This window comes from Mobula hypostoma, chromosome 9 (genome assembly GCF_963921235.1).
Source record: "Mobula hypostoma chromosome 9, sMobHyp1.1, whole genome shotgun sequence".
NCBI classification, from domain to species: Eukaryota; Metazoa; Chordata; class Chondrichthyes; order Myliobatiformes; family Myliobatidae; genus Mobula; species Mobula hypostoma.
The window spans coordinates 39,942,549-39,962,707 of record NC_086105.1 but is presented as its reverse complement, the minus strand read 5'-3'; the positions used below and the strand labels follow the sequence as shown (position 1 = coordinate 39,962,707).

The 20,159-nt window shown below is 41.2% G+C and overlaps 1 protein-coding gene across 5 annotated transcripts in view; it reads right to left on the bottom strand.

Annotated features, from left to right (window-relative positions):
- The window catches only part of ptprz1a (protein tyrosine phosphatase receptor type Z1a), a 265,905-nt gene that overhangs the window by 132,125 nt on the left and 113,621 nt on the right, over positions 1–20,159 (bottom strand). For all 5 annotated transcript variants that reach the window (XR_010019227.1, XM_063058126.1, XM_063058125.1 and 2 more), the window contains exons 3-4: positions 2,029–2,208; positions 1,645–1,793 (exon numbers count right to left, since the gene is read on the bottom strand). Coding sequence is in view for 4 of the 5 variants with exons in the window: in XM_063058126.1 (XP_062914196.1) it covers positions 1,645–1,793; positions 2,029–2,208 (329 nt within the window). In the remaining variant the exon portion in view is untranslated. The remainder of the gene's footprint in view (positions 1–1,644; positions 1,794–2,028; positions 2,209–20,159) is intronic.

Here is a 20,159-nt window from a genome sequence, read left to right as displayed (position 1 = left end):
GCCTTTCTCCTAGTTAGAATCTCAACCTGAGGACAGACATATACTTCTTCATAATTACCTTAAAACTAATCGCTAGATTCAAAGTGTTCCACTACAAAACCTTCTGTCATCTGCTCTGTCTCATTCCCTAACATAATACCTAGTATCACACTCTCTCTAGCGGCAAGGTCAAGCGGAAGGTTCCAGATAAAAAGCGATCCAACTAAGACCTTAACAGCAGAGCTAGTGGAAGATGATTACACAGAGGGCAGAGGAAGGCCTTGGCAGTGACCAGCTCCCAGTAGTCTTGCATTCTATGCCGCTGGGTCCTGACCCCCATCTGTCAAGGACTGTGTAGTAACTGCCTGTTCATGAGCCACCCCACATTAACCAAAGTCACACACAGGCATTCTCCATTAAAGAATCCACCATAACATCCTGGATTAGGTCCTGTAGTTATCACCAAGTGGCAAAATGGGCAGGATTGTGATATCTGGAAGCCTCTCAGAATATGTGGATCCTGAAGCAGCCTCTACAGCCAGCTGAACACCTATCAATAGACCCAAGAACATCGCATTCGGCTCAAGTAATCGCACCACTCTACTACCACAAAGGATGGCTGAACACCTCACCTCTGTCCTCCTCTAAGTACCCTGCTGTTCCCTGTCAGCCGACCAGCACGGACTCCTTTTGCTCAAGAATCAGAACCTAACCAAGTCAGAATAATTAAGAAAAAACTGTAAAGGAGGGAAGCAGTAAAATATAAATATCCTTGACTGGAAAACAAAGTCAACTTCGGTGAAAACAAAGCAGCCCAAATCATCCAGAGAAAAAAGCATCCATGAACCAGAACAGCAAACATTCAACATGTTTGGCAATATGGTCATAAGCATTGCCCTTGAAAGATAATCTGCCAGTTGTGAAGTGGTTTAGGATCTCCTGAGGTGACACAAACTTGCTGCACAAATTGACCTCTTTGCTTTCTTTCAACAGATGCATGGATTACTCACTCTCAGGCATAGAAACCACAGCACAGAAACAGGCCTTTTGGCACTTCTTGGCTGTGCCGAACCATTTTCTGCCTAGTCCCACTGACCTGCACACGGACCATGTCCCTCCATACACCTCCCATCCATGTTATCTGTCCAATTTATTCTTAAATGTTAAAAAAGAACCCGCATTTACCACCTCGTCTGGCAGTTCATTCCATACTCCCACCACTCTCTGTGTGAAGAAGCCCCCACTAATGTTCCCTTTAAACTTTTCCCCCCTCACCCTTAACCCATGTCATCTGGTTTTTTTCTCCCCTTGCCTCAGTGGAAAAAGCCTGCTTGCATTCACTCTATCTATACCCATCATAATTTTATATACCTCTATCAAATCTCCCCTCATTCTTCTACGCTCCAGGGAATAAAGTCCCAACCTATTCAACCTTTCTCTGTAACTGAGTTTCTCAAGTCCCGGCAACATCCTTGTAAACCTTCTCTGCACTCTTTCAACCTTATTTATATCCTTCCTGTAATTTGGTGACCAAAACTGAACACAATACTCCAGATTCGGCCTCACCAACGCCTTATACAACCTCATCATGTTACAGTTTTCCGTGTAAAATCAATACAGACTAGTATTAGGGTTTAATCAAATACAAAAACAAGTTGTTATTACCTCCAAAGGAAATTTTTGCCCATTGATGCTATGTTCAGAGCCCTCTGATATATTACACCTTCCCCAGTGGAACATTATCTTGCCTGCTTTGTATACGGAGTCCATGCCAACACCACTGATGTAATAGTCATCCGTCAGGTTCACTTCCACTGAAAACCAAGAATAGAGACAAACACTATGGTACATATATCATATGCTCCACTGGGAACAGATATCGAAGAATATGTTCAAATAGTTTGATACTAAGGAAATTGAAATATTAAGTAGTAAAATGTAGCCAAATTCTACTTTGATATTTTACCGATAATTCTAGGTGCAGAGGAAAATACCCTCTAAGTTCAGTATTGTTATGTGGAATTATTGAAATAGAAAATCAAACTGCACCTGTTTTTCCATTATTGTGAATGATGACACTTCCATTCGATACACGGTCCCAGCCATCAAAGAAAAGCATCTGAAAATTCACATTTACTGGTATGAAATCCTCAACGATATCAATGGGAGACTGTTTAGGCCCTTTGCAACTTGGATATTTCTTCACCCAGTTTTTTTGATTTAAGTGACCTGAAGAAAAACATTGTTAAAAATTAGCACGCTAGTCAATGACTGTGTCAAAGCTGGATTACATCTCTGAATGGGAGGGGGGAAGAAGGTGAAATACACTTCTATATCTGGAGAAAGCCCTCCAACTTTTTGTCTGATGTAAGGAGTCTTAGCAATGTCAACCGATCCAGAGCTCAGTGCAGAGCCCTCCCATCACAATGGCAAGAAAAACATTGAGGACCTAAAGCATTTACATATCAACATATAATCAGAAAAGACTAAAGACAACTGTTAACTAATGTAATGTGGATATAATTCAGTCAAGGGATTCCAAGTGATTCATAACAGAAATTTAGCACACTTTGGATTTTGATGATGCCTCATTGATGGACTTTTCCGATTATTTTATGTTATTCCTATTTGAACTCCAACACATTTTACATTCACTTGTTTTTGATGTTGCACAACTTTACTTTTCTCGTGAACCCAATAAGTTTAAAGGGTATGCAGGAATGGGGGCCCTGGTGGGTTTCAGAGGAAAGCAGAGATCATCACCTGTCAGCTAGATGCTGAAGCTTTAAGCTTTCTAAGTAGTTGGGTACAGGCTTTTTGGAATCCAGTCACACCCTTGGGCATTGTTTCATTTGTGTGATATTGAAATTAAGGTCACCTAATCTGCCCAGCAGAAAGAAGATAGAATTACAATTCTTTTCAGTGTGTTTACAAGTCACCAGATAGTCTTTCCATTGGCTTTATTAACAAGCAGCTGCGTGGATTGATAGTGAATGAGAGACTCTTAGATGAAATAGAACACCTCATACTTTGCACCTTGACTAAGAAAACATTTACGAATAAATGAAGGCCAAGGAAAGAACAGGTATTTAAAGTAGGAGTTAAAGACTGTTACAGATTTGCTCAATGTTATCGCACATCCATAACATCGGATAATTTGCCAGGATCATGACATTATACCCATTTGTGAGTCTTGGTCATAGGAGGGGCAGGGCTGGCAGCTCAGTGTTCCACGGCTCCATTGTTTTAGACATGATAGGGTGTGAGGGATTAAAGGGGATGGGGGTGGCATTACCAGTTAGGAAAAATGTCACAGCAGTGCTCAATCAGGACAGAATGGAGAGGTTGTCTACTGAGGTTTTATGGATAGAACTGTGGAATAAGAATGGGACAGCCATATTAATGGGAATAATATTATAGACCACCTGACATGCCACAGGATTTAGAGGAGTATATTTGTAGAGAGATCACAGACAGTTGCAAGAAACATAAGGTTGTGATAATAGGTGATTTTAACCTTCTACATACTGAATGGGATTCCCATACCGTCAAAGGACAGGATGGGAAAAAAGTTTGTTAAATGTGTTAGAAAAATTCCTTGACAGTACATAGAAGTCCCAACTAGAGAGTGCAATACTAGATCTCCTATTAGGGAATGAGACAGGGCAGGCAACAGAAGTTTTTGCAGGGAAACACTTTGCATCTAGTGAACATAATGCTCAATTATGATAAATTATAGGTCTGCTCTTCAAGTTGAGATTCTAAATTGGAGAAAGGACAATTTTGATGGACAATTGGAGAAAGGTCCTGGTAAGTGTGGATTTGGGACAGGTTGTTTTCAGGTAAAGGTGTGCTTGTTAAGAGAGAGGCTTTCAAAAGTGAAATTTTGAGAATACAGAGTGTATATGTTCCTGTCAGAAAAAAAGGCAAGTGTAACAGGTTTATGGAACTCTGGTTGTTTGACAGATATTGAGGCTCCAGTGAAGAAAAAGGAGGTGCATAGCAGTTACAGGCAGGCAGGAAGAAATGAGTTTCTTGAGGAGTATAAAAAATTCAAGAGAACACTTAAGAAGGAAATCAGATGGGCAAAAAGAAGGCATGAGGATGCTCTAGCAGACAAGGTGAAGGGGAATCCTAAGGGTTTCTACAAAGCAAAAGGACAGCAAGGGACAAAATTAGTCTTCTGAAAGATCAGAGTGGTAATTTATGCATGGAGCCAAAAGAGCTGGGGGAGATCTTGTGTGGGTATTTTGTATCTACTTACTCAGGAGATGGACACAGAGAATATAGAAGTAAGACAAAGTAGCAGTGAGGTCATGGACCCTATACAGAAGAGGAGTTGTCTGGTGTCTTGAGGCAAACTAGTGTGGATAAATCCCCAGGCCATGGCAAGGTGTTCCCTTGAAACCGGTGGGAGGCCAGTGCAGAAACTGCACGGTCCCTAGCAGAGATATTTAAAACATACTTAGCCAGGGGTGAAGTGCTGGAGGATTGGAGGATAGCTAATACTATTCCGTTGTTTAGGAAAGACTCTAAGTACAAGCCTAGAAATTATAGGCCTGTGAGCCTGACATCAATAGTAGGAAAGTTATTAGCAGGTATTCTCTAGACATGTAAGTATTAGGATAGAAATGGACTAGTAAGGGGTAGTCAACATGACTTTGAACGCCTAACCAATTGGTCATGTCTAACCAATCAATATTTTCCTGAGTTTTTTGAGGAAGTTACCAGGAAAGTTGGTAAAGGCAAGGCAATAGATGTTGTCCACATGGACTTTAGCAAGGATTTTGACAAGCTACACCAGGAGAGGTTGGTCAAGAAGGTTCATCGGCCTGGCATTCAAGATGATGTAGTAAATTGGATTAGACCAATTTCACGGGAGAAGCCAGAGAGTGGTAGTAGATGGTTGCCCCCCTGGCCGGAGCCCTGTGACTAGCGGAGTGCCGCAGAGATCCGTGCTAGGTCTGTGTTTGTCTATATTAAGGATCTGGATGATAATTGTCGTAAACTGTATCAGCATATTTGCAGGTGACACCAAATTTGGGTGTGTAGGCGGCAGTGAGGAAGACTATCAAAGCTTGCAGTGGGATCTGAATCTGTTGAAAAATGGGTTGAGAAATGGCAGGTGGAATCTAATGCAGGCAAGTGTGATGTGGCACTTTACGAAGACCAACCAGGGTAGGTCTTACACAATGAGCGGTTGGACACTGAGGACTGCAGTAAAACAAAGGAATCTGGGAATACAGGTCCATAATTCTTGAAAGTGGTGTCACAGATAAGGTTGTAAAGAAAGTTTTTGGTGTATTGGTCTTCATAAATCTATGTATTGAGTACAGGAGTTGGGATGGTACATTAAGATTGTATAAGATTTTTGTGAGTCCTAATTTGGAGTATTGTGTGCAATTTTTGTCACCTATCTACTGGAAAGAGGTAAATAAGATTGAAAGAGTGCAGAGAAAATTAACAAGGATGTTGGCAGGACTTGAGGACCTGAGTTATAGGGAAAGTTTGAATAGGTTAGGAATTTATTCCCTGGAATGTAGAAGATTTACAGGAGATTTGATAGAGGTAGACAGGTGAGGGGTATAGATAGAGTAATGCAAGCAGGCTTTTTCCTCTGAGATTGGGTGAGACTACAGCTGGAAGTCATGGGTTAAGGGTAAGATGTGAAATGTTCAAATGGAACATGAAGGGGAACTTCACTTAGAGGATAGAGGAGAGGGTGGAATGAGCCGCCAGTGCAAATGGTGGATACAGGCTCAATTTCAAAATTTAGGAGAAATTTGGATAGGTACATGGATGGGAGGGCTATGGAGGGCTATGGTCCAGGTGCAGGTCGATGGGATTAGGCAGATTAATGGTTTGACAGACTAGATGGGCCAAAGGGCCTGTTCTGTGTTGAATTGTTCTATGAATCTATCCAGGATATATCCACCAATTATGATTTATAGAAAAGGTAAGAGTTTTCAAAACAGGAGATACAAGTCGTGCCGGAACCTATTTTGGAACGAGAATAGAACAATAATCATAAATTGAGGTTAATTATCTGGTTATACTAATTATTTTGTTCCTGTAGAAGCATTAAAGAGACACAGATGTAAGCCAGTTCATTGGTATTGGTCGAAAGTTGAATAAGGGCAAACTGGAATAGTTAGCAAAGCATCCTTAAGGGTGCTTGCTGTCTTACACAACAAGAACTTCAACCACGTTCCTTGACCAAAGTTTTCTGCATTTAATTTTTAGTGAATGAAACCCAGCACCTTGGGAGAATAAATGAGACACAAGTATATGTGAGATAATTGGGTTTGACAGGAAGTGGGATCCTCCCAGAAGAAGCAATTAGTACCGCACAAATCCTTACCCTTAATTTATGATTATTGTTCATGTTCCAAACTCTCCGCTTCCCTTTGCTCTGAATGCTCTTGTATGCTCTGATCTTCTCTTGCCAGCATAATAATTTGCACTGGTAGAAAAGCTTAGGATTGGGTGCATACTAATTCCAGGTAAAAAGTTCTGGTAGTTTGCCTTTAACCTTCCATCTAAATTTGTTAATGCACAGATGAGACTGCTGGACATGCGAACCTGGATCCCATGAATTAGTACTGTTGCAGTTATACTGTAGTTATTGCTAAAAGATTTAGTTCCTGTCATAGGACATCAAGTTAGCTTTTACGTGATTAATGAGATTAAAACTGTGCATGACCATTATGATTACTATTATCATTATGATTTTCATGTAAATAACTTTAATTAAAATCCAGCTCATCACTGAGATGAATGTTGCCTACGTCAGCTACGTGCAATGTGTTTCGGGAAACTGCAAAGCACAGCTCACAGCACAAAAATTGGTATTAGGTCTGGGAATTTTACTTTCTTTCTTTTCTTTCCCAATCTGTTTTATTAAGTTTCGAATTGATAAACATAACAATGATAATGATACAAAGAGATCAGGATTACATTAATAACGGTTAAGATATACAGACACAGACTGAGTAACAGGGAATTTTACTAAAGGAAACCACTGGATGTCTAACATGAACAATATCAGATGCTTTAAATCTTGAGGCTTGGTGGGGTCTGTGGGTCAAGCAATGGAAGCTTTACTCTCTTCTAATTGGAAGGCCAATCAATCTTGATGAGTGCAAAGATAATCACCAATAAGTTCATTTTCTAGCAAAACTGATGTTTGCATTTCATCTGATGCTAAATAATCAGTGATTAATGAATAAAAAGACTGGATGGCATTTTTAAACTTCTCTTCTGATAACATCCATTAGACTCAATTTATTTGAATGAATTTCCCATGTCTATAGTTTCACTTCTATCAAGCGGAATGAATTCTTCTGTGTCCTAAGTAAACGATCCCCTGCATTTTTGTTTCTTAAATACATTCGACGGTCATCAGCACTAAAATATCCTTTGTCAATTTTTGTGGAACTGAAAACACTTAAGCATCTTCGTCTTTCTTAATCTGGGATCCCCTTAAAGCGATGAATGTGGAAGAAAATTCAAATTGATTCAAATTTGAAGAAGAGCAGAAAATTCCAGGAATTACACAGATTGACCAGTAATTGAATAGGGAGCTAATAATTTAGTCATAATTTTTTTTAAAAAAGGAATTTACTGTTTCACAAGTTCCTGGCTGTTCTGCCTTGAATATAAAATTACAGCGTATTTGGAACAGAATGGAATTGCAGAAATTTTAACTGTTTCACAGCCAATGGCACTGAACTGTTGCAAATGAAAGTCATCACTTTAGGACTATCTATGTCCTTCTGGTATGCTAGCCAGTAGGTGCAGTACATTAACTGTTCCCGCAACCACCCCACCCCCTGCCCCGCCCCAGAGTAAGTTAGTTGGTGAACTGCAGTTGCCTGGCTGCCAGTGTCCCACTAGGCATTCAGTGCCTGTACTGCAATTGTAATCTGACTTCTGAAATGATAAATTCAAGCATGTACACCATATCAAATGTGTAAAAGGTCTGTATGAAAGAAGAAAATTGTTTGAAATATTACTCAGGCTGTCTGCAGAAGACAAACCATATCTATTAAGCTGGTAATCAAACTAACGATAAGATTGCTTTGAACGTCCTTCAAATAATGGTTGATTAAGAAAGAAGTTATATCTGCAAGTCCTTGGGTCTATTGAAGGAAATCTGTAATGTATACGTTTATGTATTTCATTGTACTGCTGCTGTAAAACAAAAAAATTCATGACATACAGTATGGCTGTTGATTCGGAGGTGTGTTCTGCACATATGGCACTGAATCCCACATCTGAGAAGCTGATTGAAGGAAATACCTGAGCAACAAGTACTCATTTCTTGAATCATATCATTCCACCAAGACAGAAATAACAATGGTATAACCTTTAAAGGCAGTTACATGGATTAGTTAAAGGGTGTGGATTCTGGAGCTGACAGCAAATACAGTTAGCTACTGATGAAAGTCACGCACCACCATCCAAAAGTGCTTCTTTACTTGTAAATCAGGCAAAACATAAGTTTGCACATATTTTGAAATGTTTGTGTGCAATTCCTATTGAAGACCTGCCCATCAGAAAACTAGACCAGGCACTTTCTGTCGTGATTCACCCAAGTGAGTTGTCATTTTTGAATCTTAATCCACACCTGATGATATCAGTGTTGTGTACAGTGTGCATTTTTAACATACCAAGAGAAAATAGATCAAAAGATCATGATCTATAACTTTTGTTGATTGCCCACAACTAAAGAAGATGTATGTCATATAGTAAGTTGGAAGCCATGCATCAGATAACGGTTCCTAACAGCGGCATCATTTTCATTCTAAATCCCCAAGTATGACATAAAGGTGCTGTCTATTATAGACGAGTACTACTCAGAAATACCTCAGAACTAAATTCTTTGATCTGTTGTCCTGATCAATGCTGGCAAACTGACGACTGTACTTCAGATCACTGCCCCGGGTCCTGTTATTTTGGAGGACCCCATTACTGCCCAGTGCGCTCCTTTCACTCTACAAAGACCAATCACAGTCTCTTCATACTGCACCATTCAACACCTCTCTCATTCTCCCAGCACAACCACATCCACATCTCTACGTCACAATACACCTATTTTAACAGTGATATTCATTTCCCAGTGGGCGGTGTACAAGTGAAGTGTACAAGCAGCTGTCATTGAGAAAGTATAAACAACAGTTTCAGTATGGGAAGCAATAATGATGACGTCAAAGTGAGGATGAGACAGTTTAGCAATTTTCTTGTTAACTTCCGACTTGAGGTTCATGCACAGCAATGTTCATTTGATGGAACAGAAGTAGTTAAAACAATTTCTGATGTTTCCTCTTGGAATAAAACCAGTACAGATCTTTAAATCTAATTATCTGACTTGCCATAGTGGTCCTGTCATATCAGCTTGGAGAGATTAGAAACATAGAAATATAGAAAACCTACAGCACAATACAGGCCCTTCGGCCCACAAAGCTGTGCCGAACATGTCCTTACCTTAGAACTACCAAGGCTTACCATTAGCCCTCTATTTTTCTAAGCTCTATGTATCTATCCAAAAGTCTCTTAAAAGACCCTATTGTTTTCGCCTCCACCACCGCCGCTGGTAACCCATTCCATGCACTCACCACTCTCTGCGTAAAAAACTTACCCCTGACATCTCCTACTTCCAAGCACCTTAAAACTATGCCCTCTCATGCTAGCCATTTCAGCCCTGGGAAAAAGCCTCCGACTATCCACACGATCAATGCCTCTCATTATCTTGGTCACCTCTATCAGGTCACCTCTCATCCTCCATCGCTCCAAGGAGAAAAGGCCGAGTTCACTCAACCTATTCTCATAAGGCATGCTCCCCAATCTCCTCTGCACCCTTTTTATGATTTCCATGTCCTTCCTGTAGTGAGGCAACCAGAAGTGAGTACGATACTCCAAGCGGGGTCTGACCAGGGTCCTATATAGCTGCAACATTACCTCCTGGCTCTTAAACTCAATCCCATGATTGATAAAGGCCAATGCATCGTATGCCTTCTTAACCATGGAGTCAACCTGCATAGCAGCTTTGAGTGTCCTATGGACTTGGACTTCAAGATCTCTCTGATCCTCCACAGTGCCAAGAGTCTTGCCATTAATGCTATATTCTGCCATCATATTTGACCTAACAAAATGAACCACCTCACACTCATCTGGGTTGAGCTCCATCTGCCAGTTCTCAGCCCAGTTTTGCATCCTATCAATGCCCCGCTGTAATCTCTGACAGCCCTCCACACTATCCACAACACCCCCAACCTTTGTGTCATCAGCAAATTTATTAACCCATCCCTCCACTTCCTTATCCAGGTCATTTGTAAAAATCATGAAGAGCAAGGATCCCAGAACAGATCCCTGAGGCACACCACTGGTCACTGGCCTCCATGCAGAATATGACCTGTCTACAACAGCTCTTTGCATTCTGTGGGCAAGCCAATTCTGGATCCACAAAGCCATGACCCCTTGGATCCCATGCCTCCTTACTTTCTCAATTATCCTTGCAAGGGGTACCTTGTCAAATACCTTGCTAAAATCCATAAACACTATTTCTACTGCTCTACCTTCATCAATGTGTTTCGTCACATCCTCAAAAAATTCAATCAGGCTTGTAAGGCACGGCCTGCCTTTGACAAAGCCATGCTGACTATTCCTAATGATATTATGCCTCTCCAAATGTTCATAATTCCTACCTCTCAGGATCTTCTCCATCAACTTACCAACCACTGAAGTAAGACTCACTGGTCTATAATTTCCTGGGCTATCCCTACTCCCTTTTTTGAATAGGGGAACAACATCTGTAATTCTCCAACTCTCTGGAACCTCTCCCATCCTCATTAATGATGCTAAGATCATTTCCAGACGCTCAGCAATCTCCTCCCTCACTTCCCACAGTAGCCTGGGGTACATCCCGTCTGGTCCCAGTGACTTATCCAACTTGATGCTTTCCAAAAGCTCCAGCACATCTTTTTCCTTAATATCTACATGCGCAAGCTTTTCAGTCCACTGCAAGATTGGGAGTATCCTGAAGCAGAAAACACTATGTTCTCCGAATGCATCACATTTTATATGGCTTCACACTATTTGAAGGCTTACCTATTGATATATTTTCTATGGCAGGCATAATTAAACTTTTGAGAAAGACACGGTTATCAGTAGCACTGTCAGCACTGTAACTGTAAAACTGTCCATTCAGCAAATAATGCATATTTAGATACTTTTCATTATGAATCGCAATATACTGTTGTCATGTCGGGGTGCGGCTTATTTGCCAGTTGAAAGCCGCGTCCGCTGTGTTGGTCACTGTGTTGGCCTAATTAAAAGCTGCAGTCACTCTTTCCCATTGGTTGGTTTATGCACCAGTGCATCTATTTACGGTTCCGGGTGCCTTGCGGTGGGGTGGAATAAGAGTAGCACGTGCAAGAGGTTCACCCTCTTTCCTGTCACTCACAGGGCCCACCTCAGGCCGAAGGCACGACCAAGACTGAAGGACCATTGAGAAAGAGTGTTGCAGACATAGATGGGACCCCCGATTGTTTAGTTAAGTATCCTGTTGTAGCATGCTTAGTTCTTCAGTTTTATAATTTGGGCAGATTTAACAGAGTACCCATTCAATTACAGGGTAAATAAATGTTCTGTATTGTGCCTTTGGGTAGTTTAGACAGATGCTTGTTTAGTTAGACACTTGGTTTAGTGTCTCCTGTTCATTTTTAAATAAATAGTTAATGTACCCATTTTTAAATGTGTCTTCTGTTTCACTTTTTGAATCCTGGAACCTGTGCTTCCCCCCCACCCCCCACATGTTACAACAGTCAAGCATATTATTAGCACACTTGTGGAGCAGTATTATCACTAATATTTATACGCCTTCTCACAACCACAACACTAGCATTTAGCATCCTGGGAAGAAGAGCAGAGTATAATTACATGGTGCCCAAATGTAGGTCTGTCTCAACGGAAATGGATAACAGAATTTTCTGAATTTGTCAGATATCTTCATTTAGCTTAATAACAAACTGTAGTGAGCTATACCCCTAACAAGCTGGAAAACTGATTTCAGCATTTCATTAAATTAATATGTGAAATAATTTGAAAGGTCATTCACTTAAAACATTAATTCTGTTTCACTCTTCAAGTACTGCCTGACCGGCTAGATACTTCCAGTATTTTTAATGTCGTTTCAGCTTTCCAGCAGCTACAGCATTTTGCTTTTGAATAAGTGAAGCTCAGAACTTTTTAGTGACACCATCCTATTTTTAAAAATGACCATAAGATATAGGAGCATAATTAGGCCATTTAGCCTGTGGAGTCTTCTTCGCCATTTCATCATGGCTGATCCAATTTTCCTCTCAGCCCCAATCTGTTGCCTTCTCCCCGTATCCCTTCATGCCCTGACCAATCAAGAATTTATCAACTTCTGCCTTAAAAATATATAAAGACTTGGCCTCCACCTGACGATTCTCATCATTAAAGGCTAAAGCACTCTAAGTTTGTGAGGTTCTCATTGTCTTCTACGTTCCTGTGAAAAATAGAGAATGGGTCGCCTTTACTGCTGAATATTGGGCTGAACAGAAAATTTCAAAGCAACAATCAAATTTGCCATTGTAGTGAATACACCTTTACAGCACAAGTACTGTACTGGACAAAAAGAAACGTAGTATTATGGTTTTTTCACCTGGCTATTTCAAGACAGATTAAATCAGTTACGGTTCCATTCTAACATTTTAATTTTAAATGCTGTGTTCCTACACTGCAATAGAAATGCCCACTTGATAAGAGTTACAAATAATCATATGAGAAAGATCTACACCCACATCTTGGAGATAATTACATTCATTGACCTGTCATTTTGTTCCTATCCAAATGCATTATAAAGCTATTTATTCATCAGTGTAAAATGTGAAATATGAGTCATCCATTATGTTCAAAAGGATTTGAGGAAATTGAGTCCTGCAAGTGGTGGATTAAAGTGGGATAATTCTATAAGAGACAAACTGATACCTTTTAGGATTCAACAGCAAGAATACCCTGCTTCTGTTCGAAAGGATACAACATTACCAAAGGTCTTTCATTGGATCAGTGGTATTTCCACATTTTTAAATTTGCAGTCCTCCTTGGGTAAAGCAGAACACAATGTACAGAATGCACTTGAACTTCATCCACACACAGCACTGCTCTGCTCTGCTGCTGGGCTCTGTGTCAGGTCCATAGGCTGGGTGCACAGGCAAGTGAAGTAGCATCTGATTTTTCACTACTCCGAGACCCTTATATTTGTTAGCTAGCTGTTGGCATGATTTGGGCTAGTAAGTTTGGGGAATGGATTTCACAGGCAGAGAATGCAATGGGAGAGTGTCAGTAATGTCCAGGCCAGTATCAACATGCAATAAACTACAATCACATGAACATCTGAGCAGAAAAGACTGGAATAGGAAGGACTTCAGCCTCTCATACTTGGTCTGCCATTTTTGAAGCTCATGACTGACCTGTTATTTGACCTGAGTTCCATTTTCCTGTTGGAGCCATAACCCTCAACTCATCTGTAATCCAAAAAAATCCATCTACTTCAACCCTAAATAATCCCACTGACTCAGTTTCTCTGGCTCTCTGGGATGGTGAGCACCAAACATTTATAATCTTGAGATTCACCCAGTGACTGGCCCTTAAAAGACAAGTCGTAGCTGGTAGAGTACAGCGCAGACATAGATATTAAATTGCGGAACTTATAATTCAGAAGCTTAGAATAATAACCCAGAGATCCAAATTCAAACCTCACCAAGTCAACTGTATAATTTAAATTTAACTAATAATCCAGAACTTAACAATAAAGTAGAAACGATGACCACAGTTCTAAGAACCCATCTCCAGATACACAAATGAGCATTGCCAATGGTATGGCTTGCTGGGCCATTTCAGAGAGCAGTAAATGCTGGCCTTGATGGAAAACATAGGAATCAACACAGTGAAACTTCTCCACATTGCTCAAAGGCAGTGCTTTTCCAAAATAAGTTTTAAACACTGTGTACAACACAACAGATGCAGTCTTGTCAACATCCTGTACATTTGTAGAAGGACATCCTTTCTCTTGCACTCCACCCGGTTTTCAATAAAGGCCAACGTTCCACTCAACTTCTTCATTACTTGCTATACCTGATTATAATTTTCAGAGTATTTTTTTACCACACTACCCAGATCTAGCTGAATGATTGTGTTTAATAAACAATTTCAATAATATTCTATACTTGTTCCCAAGTAAGAGCTTTCTTTGAATCATTATCATAGTCTAACTTTGTATTACAATGATGTCTGCAATCATGTTATTCCGTTCATATAATAATTAAAATCGGGAGGGCTAGACTATGTTTTTCCCACCGTCTGGTTACCTTATCTCAGCAGACAGACACCTTGCACTTATTGTCCAGGGAAGGATCCTCTATCCATGCACTCTCCTCAATATGGTTTGTGATACTTTGTGGCCTTCATAATGTTTGTGTTTCAGTAATGCTTGGTACTGTAAAGTAATGTAGTAATATATTTTGTTTTAATATGTCCAACACTAGTGAACTTCTGGTCAAAATGACTACTTGCCATTCATATTGGAATCTGAACTAACTAAGTAATCAGGACTGATGCAGCAGCACAAAGACCACAATGACCACAACGTCTTCGTGCAAGTCTATGAGATCAAGTCTCACCACCTCAGTAAGCTGAGCCCAGAAAACAGCAGGTCAGCACTGAGGGAGGACTGCACTGTCAGAGGCCCCATCACCAGGATGAGATTCTAAACAGAGGCCCTGACTGTTCTCTCAGATGGATGTCAAATATCCCTGGGCACTGAGCAATAGTATTTGCCAGGTATTCTAGCCAATGTTTATTAAAACACAAGAAATTGGAGTATATGTGTGATATCCAGCTCCTTTACCTTCAAAGTCAAAGCCAAAGTCAAGAACAATTTATTATCAGAGTATGCACCTGTACATGTCACCACATCCAACCCTGAGGTTCATTTTCAGCAGGCATACTTAGCAAATTGATAGTACACTTCCTGTAAACCAGCTAAAGGGACAAATAGTGCAAATGCAAATATAAATAAAAAACAATAAATAATGAGCATGAAATAACAAGATAAAGAGCCCTTAAAGTGAGACCATTGATTGTGGGAACACCAAAAGTAGAAATAGAGTAGTTCTCCCCTTTTGTTCATGAGCCTGATGCTTGAGGGGTAGTAACTGTTCTTAAACCTGATGGTGTGAGTCCTAAGGCACTTGTACCTTCTATTTGATGGTAGTATTGAGAAAAGAGATTGGCCTGGGTGGTGAGGACCTTTGATGATGGATGCTGCTTTTCTACGGCAACTTTTCATGTAGATAAGCTCAATGGTTGGTAAGGTTTTACCTCCGATGTACTGGGTTGAATCCAGTACCTTTTGTAGGATTTTCGGCTCAAAGGCACTGGTGTTCCCACACTAGGTCAAGATGCAGCCAGTCAGCACACGTTCCACCACACATCTATAGAAGTTTGCCAAGGTTTTGATGACATGCCAAATCTCCATAAAATACTGAGGAAGTAGAGTCGCTGTTGTGCTTTCTCTGCAAAAATATTTATATGATAGGTCCAAGACAGTTCCTTTGAAATAGTGATTCCCAGGAATTTAAAGTTACCGACCCTCTCCACTTCTGATCCTCCGATGATTACTGGCTCATGAACCTCTGATTCCCTCTCTTGAAGTCTATAATCAGTTCCTTGGTCTTAGCCAAATTTTTAGTCTCCCCCTGTATGTTGATTCGTCACCACCTTTGACACAGCCCACAACGGTGGTGTCATTAGCAAACTTGTATATGGTGTTGGAGCTGTAATTAGCCACACAGTCATAGGTGTAAAGCGTGTAGAGCAGGGGCCTAAGCACGCATCCCTATGGTACTCCTGCGCTGAGGGAGATTGTGGAGGAGATGTTTTTGCCAATCAGAACTGACTGGGGTCTACAAGTGAGGAATTACATGATCCAATTGCACAAGGGGGAATTGAGACCCAGGCCTTGGAGTTTACTGACTAGTTTTGAGGGATGATGGTATTAAAGCTGTAAGCGATAAAGAACATCCTGATGTATGCAGCTTTGCTGTTCAGATGTTCCAGGGTTGTACGAAGAGCCAATGAGATGGCATCTGCTGTAGACCTGTTGCTTTGGTAGGCGAATTGGAGCGAATTCAAGTCACCACTCAGACAAGAGCTGATATGCTTCAACACCAGCCTCTCAAAACACGTCATCACTGTTGATGTAAGTGCCATTGGGCAAGAGTCATTGAGACAGGTTACCAGGCTCTTCTTGAGCAACAGTGTGATTGAAGCCTGCTTGAAGCAGGTGGGTACCACACACGGCCGGAGTGAGAGGTTGAAGATATCCATAAATACCCCAGCCAGTTGGTTAGCACAGGTCTTTAATACTCGGCCAGGTACTCCGTCGGGACCAGATATCCTCTCGAAAGCAGCTGGCACATCATTTTCAAATACTAAGGCCAAAGGATCTTCAGAAGACATGGGGGTATGTGATGGTTCCTCCCTGTTCTGGTGGTCAAAGGGAGTATCGGAGGCATTGAGCTCATCTGGAAGCAAAGATCTGTGGTACCCTATTTGGCAAGATTTAACTTTGCAGGAGGTTATGGTATTCAAACTGCCACAGCTGTTGAGCATACCACGTTGATTCCAGTCTAGTCTGGAATCTCCACTTCACCCATGAGATAGCTTTCTGGAGATCGTACCTGCACCTCTTGAAGTATTCTTGATGTCCAGACTTGGATGCCTCTGATTTGGCTCTCAGTGAATTCCAGAATTCATTTTTCACCCAGGGCATCTGATTGGGGGAGACCCTGAACGTTTTCATGGGGACACACTGATCCACAGCGGTTTTAATAAAGTCTTTTATGGCCCTGGTATAGTCATTCAGGTCCTCAGATGAGTTCTTGCACATGGCCCAGTCCACTGACTCTAGGCAATCCTGTAACCATTCCTCTGCCTCCTGCAACCACCTTTTAGTTCTCTTGATCTCTGGAGCCTTGCTCTTTTGGCTTTATCTGTATCCTGGTAGTAGGAGTACAGCCAAATGGTCCGACTTGACAAAATGCGGTCTAGAAAAGGAACGATAGACATTCCTTATTGTAGTGTAGCAGTGGTATAGTGTGTTGGAACTGCTGGTGCATCAGGTTACACGCTGGTGATAACTGGGCATGATGTTTTTCAAACAGGCCTGGTGAAAGTCACCGACTATAATTTGAAATGCATTGGGATGGGCTGTTTCTTGTCTGTGGATAACATTGTGCAGTTTTGTGAGTGTTTGCTTGTTCTTCTATGCAAAAGAATCATACTTGTTGTGATAGTAGGTCTCAATTGCTATCTGATTCCCAGATATTCTGATTTTCCCCTAATCTAATAATCTATCGCAGTCTTCAATATTAATGACCCAGCAACAGATTATTAAGTTTTCATCACATGGGAGCATCCTGTATTCCAACTGGCTACCAAATTTACACTATTTAACTGAGTGCTGGTTCTGTTCAATTTTCACATATTCCTTATGGCAATCAGTTGCAGAATAAATTCACCTGAGATTCAAGTCTGAATGATATGAAATATCAAGTTTAATACATTTATTTTAAAGTATTTTTCTTTTGTGAGGTTTAATATATGTGTTATATAGAGAGTAAAAAGGAGGAGAGAGTTGATATTGGACCACTGGAAAATGATGCTGGTGGGGTAGTAATGGGGGGACAAAGAAATGCAGATGAACTTAATTGGTACTTTGCATCAGTCTTCACTGTGGAAGACACCAACTGTGTGCAAGAGGTCTGTGAGAATCAGGGAGCAGGAGTGAGTGCCATTGCTATTACAAGGGAAAAGGTGCTAGGCAAACTCAAAGGTCTTAAGGTGGGTAAGTCACCTGGACCAGATGGACAACATTCCAGTCTTGAGAGAGGTTGCTGTAGAGGTAACAGGTGCATTGGTCACGATCTTTCAAGAATCAGTTGATTCTGGTATGGTCCTGGAGGAATGGAAAATTGCAAATGTTACTCCACTCTTTAAGAAGGGAAGAAGGTAAAAGAAAGACAATTGCATGACCTACCCCTCAGAAAGCCATGCTGATGATCCATAATCTGAATATGCCTCAGCAAATGCTCATAAATTCCATCTCTATGAATCCTCTCCAATTGTTTATCCATGCTGATGTAAGACTCACCGCTCTACAATTCCCAGGATTATCCCCATTACCTTTCTTGAGCAAAGGAAAAGCATTTTCACCCTCAAATCTCCTTAGTTGCTGAATCTACATGCACTGCCTGGATATGTATTTCCAATTGACGTCCACACATTTGGCTTGAGCAAACTTGTACCATTGTGGTGTTGGTCTTGGCCAAAGTTTTATTTTGTCCACAGATCACTGATGATTTTATGTACAACTTTAGGGCTGTTCGTAACATGATGGGTGAAAGTTCATACAAATGATCACCCACTTTCCAATGCAGATCTGTTTAGATGAAGGACTGAAATAATTTCAAAGATTGTGGGCACAACGGATGGAAGAATGATGTTCACTTATTGTGATTCTGATTTAGTGCTTTCCTAGTGGGAACCATTGTCTTTTAATTTTGATGTGACGTGGATTTAGAAATCCAGGGTAAATCACAACTGCTAATAAAATCGAATGATGGTGTACACCATATTACATTGTGCCATTGTTACACTGCATCAGGCTAGAGAAATGCATAAAGTTAGTTCTCACCATGTATGTGTGTACCATCTAGCAATATTAAAATAACTATTTATAAGCAAAGTGAATGGACCAGAAATAAATAAAAATCCCATAATGTACTCTCTCAGCAATAAAGCATACTGTGCAGTAGAAAGGCTTGTACAGTTCATTAATCCACTTCACATAAATCTTGCTAAAAGAGAAGTCAATTCCTGATTGCAAACATTGTTTCTAAAAATGAATGCATTTCAGAGGACATGTTATGCAACATTATAGAAGTATATGTAAAAAAGGTTGAGGGGAAAGTTGAACCTCATGGAAGAGGACACATTCTTACACATTTCGCCCAAGACCATATTTTTGCTAACCCTTTGAAATATATAACATAAAATTATGCTCCCTCAATATTGAATGTAGGGAGGACATTCAGATCATTGTTTCTCTGCTGGCTCTTTGCTGCTACAATCTAAAATAAGTTCTGTGGGATCTTCATTTTGAAGGTTTAGCCGTTTTTCCCTTAAAAGATGCAATGTTCTCTAACTCAATCATTTCCTACATGTGGTAAACCATGTATATATATTGTAACTCGGTTACCTGTCTGGACACACACCTCTGCTGACTGCCCCTGTGGCTCCTCCCACAGAGTCCTGTATAAAGGTGTTCGCTTTGCCCCTCACCCTCAGTCCGGCGGCAGACACTCACTGTGCTGGTCGTATTGTATAGCGAATAAAAGCCTTTCAGTATTTTACCAAACCTCAGTCTTTTGGAGTAATTGAAAGTGCTTCAATTTTATTCGCTGTACACTTTAAAACATGGAACAGTCCCTGAGACCAGACAAATTAGAGCTCGATCCGCAAATGCCTGACACTGGAAACGCTTTCGAACTCTGGCTGGCCTGCTTTGAAGCGTATCTAGAGGAGATTAAAGCGACTGACCCCATAGCGAAGTGCAGAGTTCTACTCTCCAGGATCAGTCCACGGGTCTATTCGCTGATCAGAGACCAGCCGAACTACGACGGCGCGATGAACGCACTCAAAAGACAATACCTGCGGCCGATAAACAGCGTCTATGCTCGGCATCGCTTAGCGACACGGCAACAACGGTCCGGGGAATCGAGTGCTGAGTTTGTCCGGGCCCTACAGACACTCATGCGGGCCTGCAATTGCCAGGAGCTGACGGTGGCGCAGCATGCAGAACTCCTAGTGAGAGACGCCTTCGTTACTGGGACCAGGTCAGTGTACGTGCGCCAGCGGCTGCTGGAAAAAGCCGATCTTACCCTAAGTTCGGCGATCGAGCTGGCTGATACGTTGGAGGCCGCTCTGCATAACTCCGAGGCTCTCCAGGCACGCGATCCCCCGATGGCCTCGTGGGCGCCACAGACCCCGCAACCCGCCAGAGAATCAACCTCGGCTGCAGCCAGTGCTACTTC